Below are 15,793 nucleotides of genomic sequence, written 5' to 3'. Positions count from 1 at the left end.
TGTATCTTGGGTTCTGTCAGAGGGACACTGCAGCGAGAAAGCTCCACCCTCCTGTCCCCTCAAACCAATCAGAGACCCTCTCCACAGCTCCACTGGAGTAAAAAAAAAAAAGGTAGTGACAAAACTGATTGTAGATCTACAAAAATAATATAGAGAGGAAGGAGAGATCCAATCAAATGATTAGCGAAGAGTGTGTGATGAAGATGGCCGACGTCCGCCTCAGGATTCAGGAAAACACGCTGCATATTCCGGTAACCATCCTGTCAGCCTTCTCTCTCACTATGGGGGTCGGTAACACACTCTCGCTGTGCTTCAATATGGTGTCTTGAGAGACTGGAGAAACGCCAAATGACCTGGTGTGTGTGTGTTTGTGTGTGTGTGAGTGTGTGTGTGTGAGTGTGTGTGTGTGCGTCCACAATGCATACACAAAATATAACATTGCAGAGCTTTTGTAAAAGAGTGTGTGCGTCTATACCACAAGCGTTTTCCCCCACTTGTTTGTCATATCTGCCCCCTCCCCACCCGTCCATCCAGACCCCCACCACCCTCCCAACGTAAACGAATGCAAATGTTTCTTTGCACTCGTCTACGTTTAAACCTGCCTGTTGCGTTTTTTAACTGTGGGGAAATTAGGAGAACGTGTGAGGGAAGGGAAGGCTTGAGGTAACGGGGGAAGGGTAAAGAGGGGCATTGTGGAATAGTAATGAAGGGGAGTATTGATTTGAGTCACATGAGCTTAAAACCAAAGAGGCCGGGGAGGGTGTGCCAGTTAGATGTCCTCTATGAATGCCGACTTTTTTTTATATATATATATATCTCTCCCACAATGAAAAGGGAGGGGTAAAAGTACAAAAAAATAGATTAATAAAATAGAAGAAAAGAAACAAACTCTTATTTAAAATGTAAAAGTATAATACAAAAACAACAGCAACAAAAGCATAATAGTAATAAAAACGTTAGTGACTTTAAAGATGAAATAGAAGAAGTGTTAAGTAGTACTTGAAGTTATCTCTAATGACACAAAATAAATAAAAGCTGTCAGAGGAGAGGATGCGGTCGGGGCTCTCAGGTGAAGGAGGGTCGTTGCTCTCTCTCTCTCTCTCTCTGTCCCTCTCTTTCTCCATCTCCCCCTCTCCATCTCTCTCTCTCCCTCTCCCTGTCACCTCTCACTCCTCACGGAGCTGCAGGCGGTAGCGACTGTAGCGGATCTGGAAGAAGAGCCTCTCCAGCGGCGAGCGGGTCATGCCGGGGAGCCTGTAGTCCTCGCTCTGGCCCGTTCGGCGGAAGCCCAGCGACTCGTACAGCTTGTGCGCGGCCAGCTTCACGGCCGTCGTGCCGAGGACCACGGCGGCGTAGTTGTTGCGCACGGCGAACTCCAGGACGCGACGACCCAGCGCCTTCGCGATGCCTTTGCCGCGGTAGTGAGAGTCCACCGACATGCGCCGCAGCTCGACCGTGTTGTCGTCCTCGCGGCTCTGCGCCGCCACGATGCCCACCACGCGTCCGTCCAACACTGCCACCCAGAAACAGGAGCCTGAGAGAACAAAAAGACACAACACGGTGATAAAATTAGACTCAAAACTAAAAACATAAAGAAATAATTTAACTTTTTTGGAAAATATTAGATACCATTCATGTTTTTGTGGTAAACACACAACTAGCTGTTGTTAGCTTAGCATAAAAACCAGAAGTAGCTAGCCTCGCTAACCTTGACCTCTAAGCATTTACACCATCTTCTGCACAAAAATAAAGTATAAAACTTCTCCAAAGGTTAAACAAAGATATCCCTAAAATATTATCATTCTTCAACTTATTTTAAATATAAATTCATATATGAGTTATTTCATGGTTAATTATCCTCTACAGGGCTGAATGACACACACACACACACTGAGCTGCTCCAATACACTGTGAAGCTCAAGACCATATTTCAAATCTTAACAAAATACTCATCATTAATGGAAGAAGAGGATGATGACTAGGACGGGCAAGGGCTGATCAGGACCTGACACATGGGTCAGAATGACGGCCCTGTGTTTCCATTACCACCGTGTTGCATCATATTGTGTCTTGGCTTTTGGTGCTTTGAGTGAAGAGAACAAGGGAGAGAAAGAACAGAAGAAGGGATGTAGGGGAGCAGATGAGTGAGGAGGAGGGGAGAGACCAGCGTCTGACTGGTGCTTAATGGCATTAACTGCTCAGTGAGACGCTGCTGATTTAAAGCACAGGCAACGATGGAGCAGTCACTTAGAGGTTCACAGTGTAGTGGAGCAAGGACACACAAAACTTTTCAAAGTTTACACAGTCGACAGGAGTTTAATGTTATTTTGTCACATAAAAAAACACATAACAGAAAGAGACAGATGGACAGACAAGATTAGACCAATACAGATAGAAATGTCAGCAGACAATGCTCCTCCACCAGAGAACAAATAAGAGGTTGAGTATTTACCCATTTTAGTATCAATTTACATTCATGCTGCAGTTTCTCAACTGTTCACTTTCACCCAGAATGATTATGGGTGCAAATTATTTTTTCTCTCTCCCCTTTAAATGGCTTTTTAAGGAAGAGTACTTTAGTTTAGCAGGACAAAAAATGTGAGCCATATATACACAACATGTAAAGTCTCAATTTGTCTTATCAGCTCAGTCACCAGCTTTTCATGAAACACCTGTGTCTCTTTAATGTTTAGATCGAGAGCTGGAGAAATTATCCCGTTCTTAGACACATTTAAACACTGAACGCTGTATTCATTGACCTGACACGGCACCGCGACACAAACCTCACGGAAGAGAAAAATGTCACTAAATGCTATGAGTCATCACGCCTCTTTGAAATCATTCACCTGTGGATCTTAATCAGGTGTTTTAATTAACACAGCGGCATGTAGGTGCAGGCCCTCGCTCAATTTCCTTTGAACCGATCATAATCTTTCAAGGAAAACGGCTCTCGACCTGTTTTTTTTATTTATTTTTTTTATTACGTAACCGTGTTCAAACAGCCTTTCCGTCAATGTCAGCACTATTTACGGCGCGTGTTGGCAGTGGTTGCTGTGAAATGCCATCTGTTTATTATAGATAAAGTAGAAATCTGAGAGGTCTGACAGTAAAAATCTGCATCTGTCTGTCCATGAGCTGAATCCTAATTCACTCTGTGTCTTTTCTTGCCTTCACACATAAAACCTCCTCTCCCTTTTCATTTTCTGCTGAGTCTGTCACATGCACAAACAGACGGCCACATTAACATCATGCCTCTGTGGGATTCCCCCCGTGTGTTTGGCGGGATTTGATGCCCCTTACAGCCTTTTGTTAAGCTGAATCAAACAACCGTCACTTATATGATGCAGCAGCAACAGCAGAGCAAAACTCCCTGCTACTAGTGTTTCACTAATCTCTTAGGGGAGGTGGGATTTTAAATTATCCAGTATGTGGGGAGATTCACAGCTCCTGAACGTCCTGAATGAAAACAAACTACCGTAGAAGTTGTGAATCGCAACTTTCAACTGAATACTATGAAATGATGCTTCATTACAGGCAGATGTCAAAGCTGCGGTGTTACTCTGCCGGTGTTATTATGCTTGTGCGTGTGGTTGTGTGTGTTGGAGGTGTAGGAGAGGGGGAGGAGGGGGGGGGTACACTTCCATAAAGCCCTGATGACCATCTGTCTGAACTGAGCCTCTGCCAGGAATGAGGACAACACAGGAAAGCTCGCACGCCAACCACGCTTCAGCCTATCTGCTCATCAGACTGCGTGGTTTTACTCAAGACCAAGCCTCAAGAAAAGCTCACGTGAAAAATGAACCACCTCGGAGAAAAGTCGCCCCTCTCCCTCTGACTCGGCTTTTCTTGTAAGCTGAGGAGAACGTATTGATCTGGAGGCTTTCAGAACGTCACAGCTTAACATCTGCTGCGTCTGACACCGCTGCTTATTAAACTGCGTGGACTCAGTGAGCTATCGCTATTTCTGCTGGGAACTGCACTTCCTCGGAGATAGAGAGAAGATAGAGAGAGAAGAGAGACTGAAAATAGAAAAAGGACAAAAGAGAAAGAGAAGAAATCATAGGAGGAGACAAAAGAGATGAAGATGCTCTAAAACCCTGCAACGCTGCAACAGATTAATACAAAACGAAGCGCATTGTGTGGTGCACTGTTGCTCAGAGACTTCAAGAAGAAAATGCGAGGATTGTGAAGAAGCAACACTCTTTGTAAAGCGTCTCTTGGGCAGGGCACTTGACTCTCCACTCCTCCAGTGAGGCTGTGTGGGCCACTCCTGCAGCATGAAGTGGATCTATTAAAGGGTTTCAGCCGTTCTAGAGGCGAGGCGCTAGGAGGGGCGGCATCACTCTCCTGATTGCCATGAAATGCGGTTCATGTTTCCCACTGGATGAACTGTAATAACTTCACTGACCCCTTCGTTTTAGACTTTACTCCTCGAGTAAATCTCTTCACACTTAACTTTATGGCCAAAACCAGCAAAACTATTGCTGTTTAGTGCTTATTCGCAAATGTAAACATTGTAAATACTACACCAGACTGCCACTGTGAGTATATTAGCTGGCTATTGTTAGCATTTTGCTTGAAGCACCACTTTGCCTAAGTAAAACCTTACAGTAGTGGTTGTAGTTGCATTACATTTTATTACAGACTCCTTACAGTCCAGACGTGATATACCGTATAATTTTTTTATTTTATTATTATTATTATTATTATGGGGGTGTATTTTAGCTTTTTAGATTCCTACTTTGAGCTCATTGGAACTTTTTTCAGCGTCCTTGCTCCGTCCTAATTCATAAAGGAGCAGCTGCTTATTTCCTCATGCCACCATAAGATTGATTAGGAAAAGGGAGTGATTTAGAGTCGATTCCTCCCGCATTCAGCTCCCTGTTGGTCCGGTCTATCGTGTCATTGCCTTAGATAAAGCTTCATACAGGAGTATCAACAGTGCACTACTCATGTCTCGATGTGTATACAAGTGGGGTCAGAAAGACTTATGAATGAGCTAACTCAGTAAAAAAAAAAGGATAGTGCTGCTGGTGGTGGGGGGGTGACGAAGACGAAGAAGTCACTCATCTGTCTTTTCTGAAAGAAAGGGTGAGCCGAGGAGGAGGAGGGAGGCGAGGCATCTGTGTGATAGTGACGAGCCTGAAAGGATCCATTATTGCTGCGAGGGCATACAAACGCAAAAAGGGGGTGGGTGGAGGATGGATGGAGGGAGGGAGGGAGGATGGAGAATTGAGCGTTATTACGGAGGGGGAGGGGACCTGGAGAAAACAAATGATCTTAAGACAAGAAATACTGTAAACGGAGGCGAAGAGGCGAAAGGAAGGAAGAGCCGAGCCCTCACACAAGCAGAGATCTCTCTGATCGCTGTTACTCTTAATGCAACAGATCTAATTTCTTTAACTACAAGGATATTAATAAGCCTCTGTGCATGTGTGTCTCTGTGTGTGTGTGGGAGTGTTAAACACCAGCTGATGTTGTGATATGAACCCTGTACAACAACCACAAAACACACACACACACACACACATACACACTGGCACACACATAGACGGGAGTACTTTTTGTGGTGTCTAATAAGATTATTCTCTTTTCCTACAGATGAAACCTAGAGGGCTAATTCGGTTGATAAGCGTTCAGTCTAGACGCCGCCTCACTCCGCCGTAGTTCACTCCTCTTGTCAGCCAAACGCCGTCCTGAGCACTCTGTGGGTGTAAGCCCCCCGATGAAAGCCCATAAGTAGCTTGACTCTCTATTCTCCGTTTGTTCTCGCTAATTAATTTGTGTCCTAACAATCAAAACAGCGAGTTTACGGTTATTCTTATGTTCCTGTGCAGCATTAGCGTCAATGTTGCATTAAGCACCACCAGTGAATTATGTTTCATGAGTGCAGGGGAGGAGTTGAACCTACAAATAAATCAGTGCATGATTAATCTGAACCTGTCAAGTTCCTAGAAAGCAAATATGGTATAAATGTGCAATATCCAGTTGTTGAAGGCATAGTTTTCTATCCTAACAATCAGCTCTGGACACAATTCTGTCACTTCATTCTCTAAAAAAGGAGCTGGTTATCACCGACTGAGATGATTTAAAAAAAGGCACAAAAACAGATTTCTTTCTCTCAATATATCCGTGACCTGAAACCCTGAGTAATAATTATAAAAGCTTTATTCATATAGCACCTATCAAAACCTAGTGCTTTACAAGAGAAGATATGATTGAGAGTGAATATTTAAATTAAGTGGTTAAAATACAGATTTAAAAACATCTTGATCTGTTTTTCTGCCTGAAAATAACACGGATTGTTCCTTTCAGCAAATGTAATTAATGGTTATTATTTTGCATTCAATTTTGCTGTTTTATTGAAATTTATAGCTTCTGTGATCAATGGGACGATGGGTCACAGCACTGAGATGGTTTCAGTCGGTGTCCTGACTAAACCTTGACTGTAACTACAGGCAAAGTGATTCAGAAGTTTGTTTGTTTTCATTTTTACTCCAAAAACAAGAATCATTTTTATATAAATGCAGTTTAGTGACCATACAATTCCAAAATAAGGCATAAAACTATAGCAATGAAGATAGTTACGAGACTGAGAGGACTTCTTTCACTATTTTACAACACTGACCTAAAAACGACCTAAAATTATGACATGAATCAATAAGAAAGGGTAGGATGTCTTAATAAGACGGTATATTTGAAGTAAATTTAGTAAGCGGCGCACCTGTAAAAACACGTCTTTAAGAGCAATTTAAGACGATAAGAGCTCAACAGTCTAATCTTAATCACAGTATGTGAACAGGCAGCTGCTGACAGTTAGCAAAGAGCGAGTTTAGTTTACTTTGATGTGCCTGTATCGTCTTATTTATTCCTTGATCTTATACGTCACATGCAGCCTCATTAATACCCACACACACACACACACACACACACACACACACACACACACACATTGTTCTCCTTAGATCAAGAGTATGTGCTCGGAGTATAGATTATCCCGTCACGTACGACCCGCACATCAGCAGTTTCCTCCTCCGTCACGGACAATTAAGGGCGAGAGGAATGTGACCATCAGACACAGCACATGTTTTACAGACGTGTACACACACACACACACACACACACACATTGACACACACACAACAGTGCAGCTACAGAAAATTAATAATTCATGTGTATTGAAGCATTTGCCATCAACTTGGCCTCAGAGCTAACCTCTATATGCAAAGGAGCACAACGCATTAACCTGCGTGTTGTCACGTGTGTGTGTATATATATAATATACACTTTACAGAGGGCTGCGTAGCGTTCCCTGTTACATCTCCATTAGCTCGGTGAACCTCATTATCCGGCCCTTTAGCGTTGGGTTTTACTGCCTTCCTGCCCATCAACGTGTCTATGCATGTTGTTGTGTTTGTATGTAAACGTGCAGGTACAGGATCACATTTTACACACATGCTACACTTTACTGTGTACATGCCATTGTTCACATGGCTGCTACGGCTACGGCTTCAGCCCCACCCACCCCAGCCCCACCCCCACCCCCTCTCTGCCTCCTGGGGTCTTTATGCACCAGGGTCACATCACCGTGCTGAGAGGAACTCTGCAGAAACCTTTAATCCATAGACCGCCTAAGCAATCACCCACCTATCGATACACAGGCAACAGAATTGCTTATCTTTTGCAATTGGGTGTTGTGATTGGTCACCACAGTGCCAATGCTGTTGACTCGTCATCGCCTCCTTCCAGTTGGGTGTCTTTGTTCAGTATTGATTCGAGCACGTTGCGAAACAAAGGCAGAGGCTAGTGAGATTACAATACATTATTAATGATTGGCTCCACTTCCTGAGAACGCTGAATAGACAAGAGAGACACATGTTCACATTCTTGCAGAGTAGAGCAAAGGTAATGGACTTTCATGGCGTCTCAGTTTCTGGCTACTTTCCTCCTGTTGTTTTTTTAGTCTTTTGGCACTTTTTTCCTAACTGAGTCATCTCATTCCTGCGAAATTAAGACTTCGCAGGAATGAGTTTTTCTCCGTTTCCCTGAGCTCAACGTGCCAAACCAAACAGCACAGAGCTCAAAGAGCAAAGTGAGCAGTAAACCCACACACGTCAGAAGCTGGAAATGACAAATATTGAGCTCTTTTTCTTGACAAATGACTTAATCAATAATAATCAGTGTTGAAATTTTGCTCTGTATATTTTCTATATATGGAATAATGTTTTTCTTGCTATATTACAGCGGTGGGGGGCGGAAATTGATGCCGCAATAATTAGATAACAACAGATCTTGACATTTTATCCCTAATAAGCAGCTGCAAAAAGGAAATACTGTAGGCTATCACAGTTTGGTGATGTAGCGCTAAGAATTCAAAATGTTTGGATTTATAAAACCACAATAATATTGTTATCATGATAATATTGATTGCTTAAACAGCTGGAAGGAGGAAAACATCTAGCTTGTTAATCTGAGGTGATTCAGCTGAATATACCCAGGAGATGCATTTGTCTATTATTTCTGTCTTTCTCGCACACGCACAAATCATATCTGATAGTTGAGGAGCGCAACCCCCCCCTCCCTCCCACTCCCTCAGATGCCCCCATTTTCATTTTCTATGTAGCACTCACCCCCTTTTTTCTGCCTCCACACTGCCTCTCCCTCTCTCTCTGTCTCTGTCTGTCCCTCTCCCTCTTTATGTCGTCCAGAGCTAAAATAAGCACAGCAGGTACCGGCGGAGGAAGCTGCTCTCTCCCCTGGAACAGAGCGAGCTCAAAAACTCATCCTACACACACAAACACACACACACACACACACACACACACATACACACGCTACAATGAGACTGACCGGCAGATATTATAACGTCTCCTGCCTGGACGAGACCCTGCAGTGGTGGTGATGACGCCTCATTAAACAGCCAGCTCTACAGAGTGGCTATCACTTGCAGCCACAGAGGGTTTGGCTCGGCGTCTGGCATCGCCCTCATTATATTACATCCACTTTTTTTTTTTTTTTAGGCACTAAGCTGCTCCACAGTGACCCTAAAGTGATTGAGCAAGTAAAGAGGGAGAGGGAGGAGGAGGGGGTCGGGGGTTTGTCTTCCACCTACTGCTGCAGTGCTGCTTACACATGAAGGGAAACCTCTCTGTACTTACTGTACAGTCAGTTCCCCTTCCCTCCTCTGTTAGAAAAAAAAAAAAAAAAGCTGTTGTGTCTTTTCTCGGCTCAATGGGATTAAGTGACGGCGCGTCATAGTAATGTAATGGTAAGTTGCATTCATCTCCTATGAGAGAAGCCATGTGACAACCATGTGAGTGCTGCCTGATGAGAGCAGCGCTGACATGAAGCACCAGATATAGTGATAAACACTGGGGGGAGAAAGAAAAAAACAAAAACCAACCATGAGAACAAGCACAAGTAGAAACTTATTCTCATACTTGGACTGCATTAAAAAAAAATGCAAAAAATACCCAAAATGAAACTGCTGACTGCTGGTCTGCTGGTCTGCTGGACTTCTCTAAAAAACTAAAATGCTGCTGTCTTTGTGGTGTAACTCCACATATCTTTACTGTTACTCAGTCTTGAACACACAGCACAGGTCCTGTCCCTCTGGTCTGACTCATGCCCCCCCCCTCTCACTCCTCTGTATCTGCTAACACATCCACCCTGTGTATTGTTGAGATCTTCCAGTGCGGGACTACAAAGGGATTAGATGAGTGCAGCAGAAGGAATTAGGGTCAGCCGCTGCTCGTGGATAAAAGCTTATGGACAAATAAGTTCAGTGGTATTTAGCAACTGATAAAATACCCTCAGTGGGTTTTTTTTTTTTTTTTTTTTTTGAGTCTGCATTGTCAGTTTCCTCTTGGCAGATGCAGTGCAGTTTGTTAACGCATCAGTGGTGACGTATTGATTGCCAGTTTGACTGATTATAGGGTTTTGTGTTTTGTTTTTTTCACTTACAGTGGGACTTGGGCCAGCAGATGTTGCATTGTAATTTCCAGCAGTTTGACTTTGACAACCTCTGATTGAACGGTTTCATTATGTTATGTAAAAAATCCTGAAGATTGGGCTTCATCGTGAGAAATCAGAGTGCGAACCAACTGCGAGTGCTGAAATAGTGCTTTCATTGATTTATAATAGATTCAATTTCATTTCAGAATGAGCCTTGGAAATTAAATTTGCACACAACACTGTAGTAACATCAGCTGTGATGTCAAGGAAACAAGCTGTCGTTGCCCTTTTGTTTTTACCTTTCTACCCCCAACCATTGTTACTACACTTTACTTTATGACCCCTCCACCTACACACACACACACACACACATGCAGTTTTATTACAGGGCAGATGAAGGAGGTGACAGCTGGCCTTAAGTGGCAGCAGAGTGAGTGATCACAACACACACAGAGGCAGAGGAGATAAGGATATTGATCAGTGTAGTCGCAGCATGCTATTGCGTACGGTGGATATGTGGCTCCAGTCACTCTCGGTCAGTCTCTTCCCATTACCCCGGCCGTCTGTGGTCAGTGTCGACTTATTAGACTTTATTCAATTCTCATTTTATTGAATTGTTAAAAAATGTAAAGAATGAACAGCTCAGGACGTCGTTTGTCTCTGTCTCAGTCTCTGCCTGTGTCTCTCTTCCTCTCCAGTGGTTCGCCTCTAAGTTGATGAATAGCCGAGCTACGACATTTATCATCTGCATAAAGACACGTCAATTATTTAACGCCTAATTAATTACAAATTACGTTTTTAGGTCTGAAAGATGAACCCTCTCAACACACACACACTCTCTCTTTCCTTTAACACACTATCCTTAAGTTGCTTCCTTGCAAACAGTCGTCATACACATACAGCAAACTCTCAAACATCCCTGTCCTCCTCAAACATACACACACACATTACACTAGTTGTCATGTCCAATACTTTTTTTTAAAAAGTTAATTTTCCCTATTATAGTCGTTGCTGAGTTGTTCCAGTCACTCCTGCTGCACACCTGCATGCTTCTCTGACACATGTACAAATACATGCATGCATAGATACATACAATGTGTGTGACTGTACACACAACTGCACAACAGCTACATTTTTTGTACAGTTGAGGAGATTCAATCAAAACAAGGAGCGTCTACTGTACGTATCAGCTCCTGCTCCATCTAATGCTAATGTTAGCCGCTCGCTGTAACACAAGCCGAATGGCAGAGAGAAACATGAGACTAATAGATCCCGGGGCCTTCAGGTTCAACACATCCTCTGCAGAACGGGCGCTTAAAAAAACCCCAAAAAAACACGCTCCTTTCTTTTTACGTGATCATCACACGCTCCTTTACTTCCCTCCTTCCTTTTGCTACGTGCCACAACACAAACACACGCGCCACAACCGACGAGAGCGATGTCAGAGGTGCCTCTCCATCGGGATTTCACGCTGGTGCCCAGGTGTTCATCCCCCACTGGGCCCATTCAGTTTGCAGGGATATAATCATTAGCATTGTCCAAGAGCAGTGGTGCCTGACCCCCTCTAAACCATCACAGCCCTGCAGCAATAATGGGAATGCTAAATTGCAATTGTGTATGCAGTGGATTACCAGGCCAGAGGACACAATGTCAGAGATAGAGACAATGACGGTCAATTGAGTGGCTTAACTAACACCTGCTTTTTATATTGGCCGTGTGGTTTGGGCTAAAAGGGGATAAATGTGTCCAAGAAGTATCAGGGCAGAGGAATGTGTGAAAATGAGTCATATGTTTGTAGCTGGCTCGTGGCCCGAACCTAAAAACCGAACTCCTGTGTAAAAAAAGACTAATTTGTGAATTGATTTTTCCAATTAGAAGCTTCAGTGGTGGAAATGAGCCTTGAGTACTGCAGGGGAAAGAGGGAAAAAAAAGTGTATCAGCAGTTTCCTCCTCCGTGCGATCAATTGCCCCTGTGATGCACACACACACACACACACCCCTGCATGTGACCAAGCAGAGCTCAGAGAGAGGAAGAAAGTGGGGGAAGGAGCGGAGAAAGAGACAGGGAGGAGGAGGGGTGGGAAAGACGAAGAAGGGTGGAGGACGAGGAAAGCAGAGAGAGACGACCTGCATATTTGATGAGTCGCCTCTGCATTGCCTAAAGACCTTTTTTCTGTTCTTTTTCTTTTCTTTTTTTTTACAGGGTTAAGTGTCAGTTCATCCTGCTGCAGCAAAGTTACACAACTTAACTTCTTGGTAAAGTATGAGTTTTAAAATCAACACTGGTGGTGGAGCACTGCCTGAACAAAACAACAAAAACCATGTGCATTCAAGTCATTGTGAAGGACTGTGAGGTTTTCTCCCACGTCTTACCTGTGGGTTTCATGTAATAAGCCTCTATGTCAGCCATGTCCGTGTGCAGAGCACAGTCCAGATAACTCTGGATAACTTTCCTGCTGTAGTAGTAGCGCGCACCCATGAGAATGAGGGGCGCGCAGCAGGTCAGCGTGACGGATTTGGTCACGAAAAAGCACATTACTATGGAGAAATGGAAGAAAAATAAACGAAACCTGTCAGAAAAGAGAATCACATGTTTGATTTTGGCGGAACATGACCCCAAACACACACAGACACAAATAAAACAACATGACATTTCAAAAGCAGCATCATTATCAAAACAGTTTGCAATCAAATTATCTGTTACATGTGAAAACACTTGAGGTGGTGGAGGAGAGAGGATCAGGATTAGTTTCACACATTCATCCAACTGTGACGTGGAGCTGCAGGGACCACACACTCCTGACAGGACCAGACTTGAGCTTTTTTGTTTTTCTTTCTTTTCTTTTCTTTTCTTTTCTTTCACATGCTAGTGTTGAATTCATTTCATCAAACCGGTTGTTCACTCTCATGTTGGGAGTAATTGGTCGGTTGTGACGCTGGGGGGCGCAGGGGGGAAACACAAACAAGCAGGCTGCTGGATGCTGCATAGCATGTTGTTGCTGCTGCGTGGCATGCAATAATAATAATAATCCCCCCGTGGTTGGGTTTCTTTACTCCACAGCACCGCGACGTGGTGCGACACATCACCGGCGGAGATGTGGAGGAGCAGCGGCCTCTCCTCACGCATGAAAATATATTTTTTTTAAAAGACTTGGTTTAATAATGGATGTTACAGTGCAGGGCGATGGTGGTGTGTCTGCCGGTGTTGGTGCGTAACTCTTTACGCCAAAACTAGGGCTCGTTGCGCGAAAAAAAAAACCGACGTAGATTTTTCTTTTAAGAGAGAATGAATCAGCTTGATTGATGTGGACGTGCGTAACGACGGCGGTCACGAAACATGAGGCTTTAATTTGCTATCAACATAAAAAAAAAAAAAAAAAGGCAAACGAGTTCAGTTCAGTGCGTGATTGGCGCATTGGCTGGCTGTGCAGAGGAGGAGGGGGAGCGCCCGCACTGTGCGTGTGCATGTGCATGTGCGTGTGCGCGCCGCGGGGGATTTTTTTTTTTTTTCCAACAATGTCTGTTTTGGGCTGGCGCGGGGGAGTGTATGCTTTTTTCTCTCTTCCCTTTCTGTCTTTTTTTTTTTTTTTTTTTTAGTACGTGCGCGCACCCTTCGGACCAATCCTCAAATCCATTCACTCACTCATTCACGGCACCGGCATGTCATCACATCATCACAGCAGCAGCGGCAGCGGCAGGCTCGCCGGTATTTTACACACATGCACCATGCGCTCTGGCCATGCCTTTTGTTGCAATGATGAGCAACATGCCGGTGTGTGTGCCGGCGGAAAGAGAGAGGGATAGAAAGGGAGAGAAGGGATAGATAGATAGATAGAGAGAAGCCCGACCACCACCACGACACAGTGTGGTGTTGGTGTTGCAACAGATTTTTTTTTTTTTTTCCAACTTAACTGTGCATCATCGCCTACAGGGGCCAGATAGTGCAGAGACACGGTTAGATTGTGCGGAGGGTTTTTTTTTAATGTATAAGACAAGTTCCTTAAAATAGAGCCACATTAAGGATGAAAGACGCGTCAGAGACAAATCAGATAAAGAAACCATCATCATCATCATCATCATCATCATCATTATTATTATTATTATTAATACACATTCACGCTACCTGAAGTGTAGTGAGTACTGGCGGGTATATAGGCTACTTACCTGTCAGAAGAGCGTATAAAAACTGGGTCTTGGGCTGCTGCCTGATCCCCCTGAACGCCGTGTTGGGTATCCTCTCCATAATACCCTCGTAAAAGATGCGGCGAACCTCCTCCTGATCCCCGAGCTCGAACTCGCGGATAAAAACCGCATCTTTCCTCACATCCTTGGCCTCGGCGGCGGGATTCAGAGCCGCGCTGGACGGAGAAGAAGAAGACGAGGAAGAAGAAGGAGGAGGAGGAGGAGAGCTCCACATGATCGACTCTTTTTTGGTCCCAGGTATAGCATCGTGTTCGTCCGCAACAATTTTAGTCTCGCAAACCATTTTGGGAGACGAAAAATGCATGCAACTGGCCGCGGAAAAACAAAACTTAACAGTTCGGGGGGGGAGGGGGAAGGGGGGGGGAGAAAAAATAAAAATAAAAAGTGGAAAGAGAAGGAAAGTGAGGATGAAAATGGATGATGCGCGCGAGGGGGGGAGGGGAGGGGTTTCTTTTTTTTCTTTTCTTTAAAAAACAGAGAAACGATGAAGGGGGATAAGACGAAGGGGAATGTTTCTGCTGCAACCCTGAGCGTTTCTGACGACCAAGACTTGCCGGCGTGATTCAAGCAGTATTTATAAGCGGGCAGGGCGGGTAGATTCAGGTTCAGGGGTTGGGGAGGTCCTCGCGCTGCACAGATTGGTGGAAGCGCTTGATGGACGAGGGAGGAGGAGGGAGAGACACACACACACACATACACGTACAAACACACACACTGATTTCCCTCTGCATCTGAGCAGGCTTGGTGTGTGTGTGTGTGTGTGTGTGTGTGCGTGTGCCGGTAATGTGTATTTTGAGGATGTGGGCCCATGTGGAGGAGGAGGAGGAGGAAGGGGGGGGGGGTGATGGTGAGATTGCGTAGAGAGGTTGTTTCTGAGCAGGTTTGTCTTCATAATGTCTCACAATGAGGAGGATCCCCCGCTTTGTTGAGACAGCAGTGGCCGTAGAGGAGGCGATACGCAGCAGCAGCGGCACAAAGGCGCAAGGTAACGCGGGGGCGATGCGTCAAACAGGAGGAAATCCTAGTAACAGGAAGACCGCAGCTGCTTAGAAGAAGAAAAACACTCTTAACACTGTTTAATTTAATTAAAACAAATGAGCCTTTATGATCCAACTGGAACTGGAGTCAGCCGGGTTTGTGTTTGGTGTGTGTGTGTGAGCAGAGCTGCTTGGTGGATGTGTGTGTGTGTACTGTTGCGCAGACTAAAAAAAATGACAGTGGCAACGCAGACATAGAAAAAGACCCAGATGTGAGACTTGTTCTGATGTTTAAGCGACACCGTGGAGCCGGTGGTCGGTGTGGTGTCGCCCACCGTGGGGTCTGCTGCTGTCCTGCCTCCGTGTGACTGACAGCTCTGCTGCTGCTGCTGCTGCTGCTGCTGCTGCTGCTGCACTGCAGTGATTCCTCCACGGCTTCCCCTCTTCGCTTTGTCACCCTGCCCCTGTCATACATCACTCCTAACATGGAGATTACATCTCGCATTATACTGCACTTCTGAAACCTCCCATCAGCCGCCGACTGACACCCCCACCACGCGCACTCACTCACACTGGGCACCGGCGGCGGCGGCGACAATACCGGCTTTTACGCGCGGCTGTGGCGGCGGTGATGATGATGCTCAAGCCGGTTCTTTGTT

The 15,793-nt window shown here is 44.8% G+C and overlaps 1 protein-coding gene across 1 annotated transcript; it reads right to left on the bottom strand.

Moving 5' to 3' along the window:
- Positions 1-1,166: 1,166 nt before the first annotated feature.
- nat8l (N-acetyltransferase 8-like) lies at positions 1,167-14,461 on the bottom strand (the record flags this gene model as incomplete). The annotated part of the gene is made up of 3 exons (XM_083992806.1): positions 1,167-1,534; positions 12,328-12,492; positions 14,119-14,461. The coding sequence occupies 3 exons, from the start codon at positions 14,459-14,461 to the stop codon at positions 1,167-1,169; spliced, it is 876 nt and encodes a 291-aa protein (XP_083848932.1).
- Between the last annotated feature and the right edge of the window lie 1,332 nt (positions 14,462-15,793).

The sequence above is a fragment of the Trachurus trachurus genome (assembly GCF_905171665.1).
Source record: "Trachurus trachurus genome assembly, chromosome: 18".
NCBI lineage: Eukaryota > Metazoa > Chordata > Actinopteri > Carangiformes > Carangidae > Trachurus > Trachurus trachurus.
The sequence above is the reverse complement of the archived record's forward strand: the minus strand, read 5'-3'. Positions and strand labels throughout refer to the sequence as shown.